Source organism: Bombina bombina, chromosome 7 (assembly GCF_027579735.1).
Source record: "Bombina bombina isolate aBomBom1 chromosome 7, aBomBom1.pri, whole genome shotgun sequence".
NCBI classification, from domain to species: Eukaryota; Metazoa; Chordata; class Amphibia; order Anura; family Bombinatoridae; genus Bombina; species Bombina bombina.
Window position 1 is genome coordinate 334,590,996 of NC_069505.1, and position 2,701 is coordinate 334,593,696.

The 2,701-nt window shown below is 39.2% G+C and overlaps 1 protein-coding gene across 1 annotated transcript; it reads right to left on the minus strand.

Annotated features, from left to right (window-relative positions):
- Window positions 1-326: 326 nt before the first annotated feature.
- On the minus strand, window positions 327-2,473 carry LOC128635888 (nucleolar protein 11-like). Its single transcript, XM_053688988.1, is given in 1 exon segment — window positions 327-2,473. A coding segment is annotated over 1 exon segment (2,145 nt). The 3' UTR covers window positions 327-328.
- Window positions 2,474-2,701: the final 228 nt, after the last annotated feature.

The window sequence follows — 2,701 nt, forward strand, 5'->3', positions numbered from 1 at the left end:
CTACTAAATTAGGGTAATTTTATTTCCCGAGGCACAGAGACAACTTGTCGTACATATACAAAATATATACAAGGTTATATTGTGTGACAGGGAATAAGTAACACAAAAGAGAAGTTACAAAATCAGTTTTAAACAAATATTTTACCAATACAGATTAACAGTTTAACACTTTAGAGCCAAAGTTGTAAATGTCAAACTGTTTGAGAGTTGCTGATATGGCAGAAAAAGAATTTGTTGGTTTTCTTCCTGCATCAAAAGTAGCCAGTTGTAAAAATCCATTTAGGTCTTATTAAAATAATAATAATAAAAAAAAAATAAGTCCAGTTTGCTAAAACAGTTCCAGAACTTCTATGGAATATTGTCCACGGTCTTGTTTATTGTTTAATTTCTGCAGCTCAGTTAAACTTCCTTCAATATTGTTCAGCTCTGAATAAAACTTCAGCTGACTTCTCACAAACTTCTGAAGACTACGCAGCAACTTTTTAGCTTCAGGCAGCATCACCACAACTGTAAAATGTGCATCCAACAGCAAGCTCATCCAGTCCATGATCTGGGTAACAGAGGGCGCATCCTTGCCTGGAAGGTCAACCGTAAGATTTTCATTGCACTTCACATACAAGCAGTGCAAATACCAAAGGAGTAAAATCACTTGCTCAGCAGACAGATCTTTCAGATGAGGCAGAAGGAAGGTCTCACTGTACGCCGAGGTGAGAACTGAATTTAGAAGTGCAGCTCTTTTCACAGTGACTGGAGGAATTTGCAGCAGAGCCTTTTCAGGTGTTTTCTCAACTATCTGAACATCACAACTGTCCTCCTCCAGAACAGCCGGACTAAACCCATTCTGGACCAGGGCAGTCTCTTCAGGAGCCTCTGATTCATTAGTAGACTTGATGGTATCAATATAATATACAGCTGACTCCACATCTATTTCTACCTCTGTCAGTTTATCTTCAGCAACACTTAGAAAGGTCTTTAAACAAGAGCATAGAATGGGCTCTTTAACGTCGGGGAAACTTCACAAGCATAGCTGTAACAAGCAGACATCCTGATTCTTCAATGCAATGAAAACCTTATCAGGACACAAACTGTAAGACAATTTATTTGTCTGTATGAGTTGCACCAGAGCACTTTGTGGATAAAACTGGGGATCACTTTTACATCGGTTCATAAGTTCTAATGCTACTTTGCAAACAGTGATCTGAAAATCTGCAGATCCAACGTTAACTAAAGCCTTCCGCAGGATCCATTTGATCTGATCTTGGGGAGAATTCGTAATATCTGCAAGAAGTGATGTTACCTCTGCATTGTCCTCGGAGTCCTCTTTACTTTTCTTCTGCCTAGAATTTTTTTTGGTGCTTAATTGTTTTGACTGTGATTCATTTGCTATATAGGATTCCCAATTCACAATTGAAACATTTTCTAAAGCTGATGTCTGAATGTTTCTACGTTTTCCAAGAGCTGATGCCAAGCATGATGTTTCGCAGGAGTATGGTACCAATACCAAGGCTTTTCCATGTTGCAAATACAGCTTACCATCATAACACCAAAGCTGAGTGCTGGTTTTCTGTGGAAATTCTCTTGTAACTTGAATGGTCTGAAACGTTGTATTCCATATAGAGAGGCAACCCTTTTGTTTTGAAGCAGATGTCAGCATAGCTAAATGGGAATCATCAAGGATGGCAACAGCACCGGAGTCTGTGGGTTCTGGTAGGTGAAGTAGTGGAGACATAAGTAAAGGAATTTCTGCCATCTCCTCATGCTGAATAAGTGACACGGATGTATGATCCACACTGCTGTTAGAGTATAAAATAAGAAGAGTGAGCATTTGGTTTTTCAGAGAACATGAAAAACTTAAAGCACTGTATTCTTCTGTGGCTGCTTTGAGTTTGTAGGTTCGATGAAAATTAGGGCTAAATATCCAAATATGCACAAAATAATCCTGCATCTTCTGAGTGATATATACTAAGACAGAGCGACCAGCTTCCATAAACATCTTTGAACATAGAATCTGCTCTCCAGCTGTTAAAACAGATTTAATTTCTTGTTGTGGGTCAGCAAGCAGAGAGTCCAAAAATTGTACAGCACCACCTCTGAACACCACCAGTGGTTCAGCACCAGGGAGAGTATGGACACGGCACACATCTGCAGACAGCGCTGCTTTAAACACTTTCTGTAAGTTTACATCGTCATCCTTCCATATTCTTAAAACCTTTTGGTCATGAACAACAATATACTCTCCAGTTTCATGATTAAACACAGCAGGACAGGTGATCTGTTGACCTTGTTTCACTGTCCAACTCCCTAAAGGTTTTTGATCCGATACCTTATATACAGTGACAGCCCTGGCAGAGTCAGTAACTAGCACTCTGTCAGGATTTCCACTGTTCTCCACACCCTGCAGCCCACAGAAGCGGTCGCCACCAGCCCCAGGGAGAAGCCCACACAACGTGAACTCCTCACTGAACACGGCCATCTTGGCAGTCTTGTTTATACATTTTTATGTACGTTTCTCTATAATGGTATGTGGTACTAATTCATTTTCTCTTCACTTTTAGGTTGTAGGATATGTGCATTTGTGCTCTGACGAAAATGTGTGTTTTTTGGTATTTTTAAGAGAAAAATATGATTAATTAATTATAATAAAAAGGAAAAAAAAATTGATTACTAAAAGAGTGCTGAATTCCCATTCTTTTACACATAG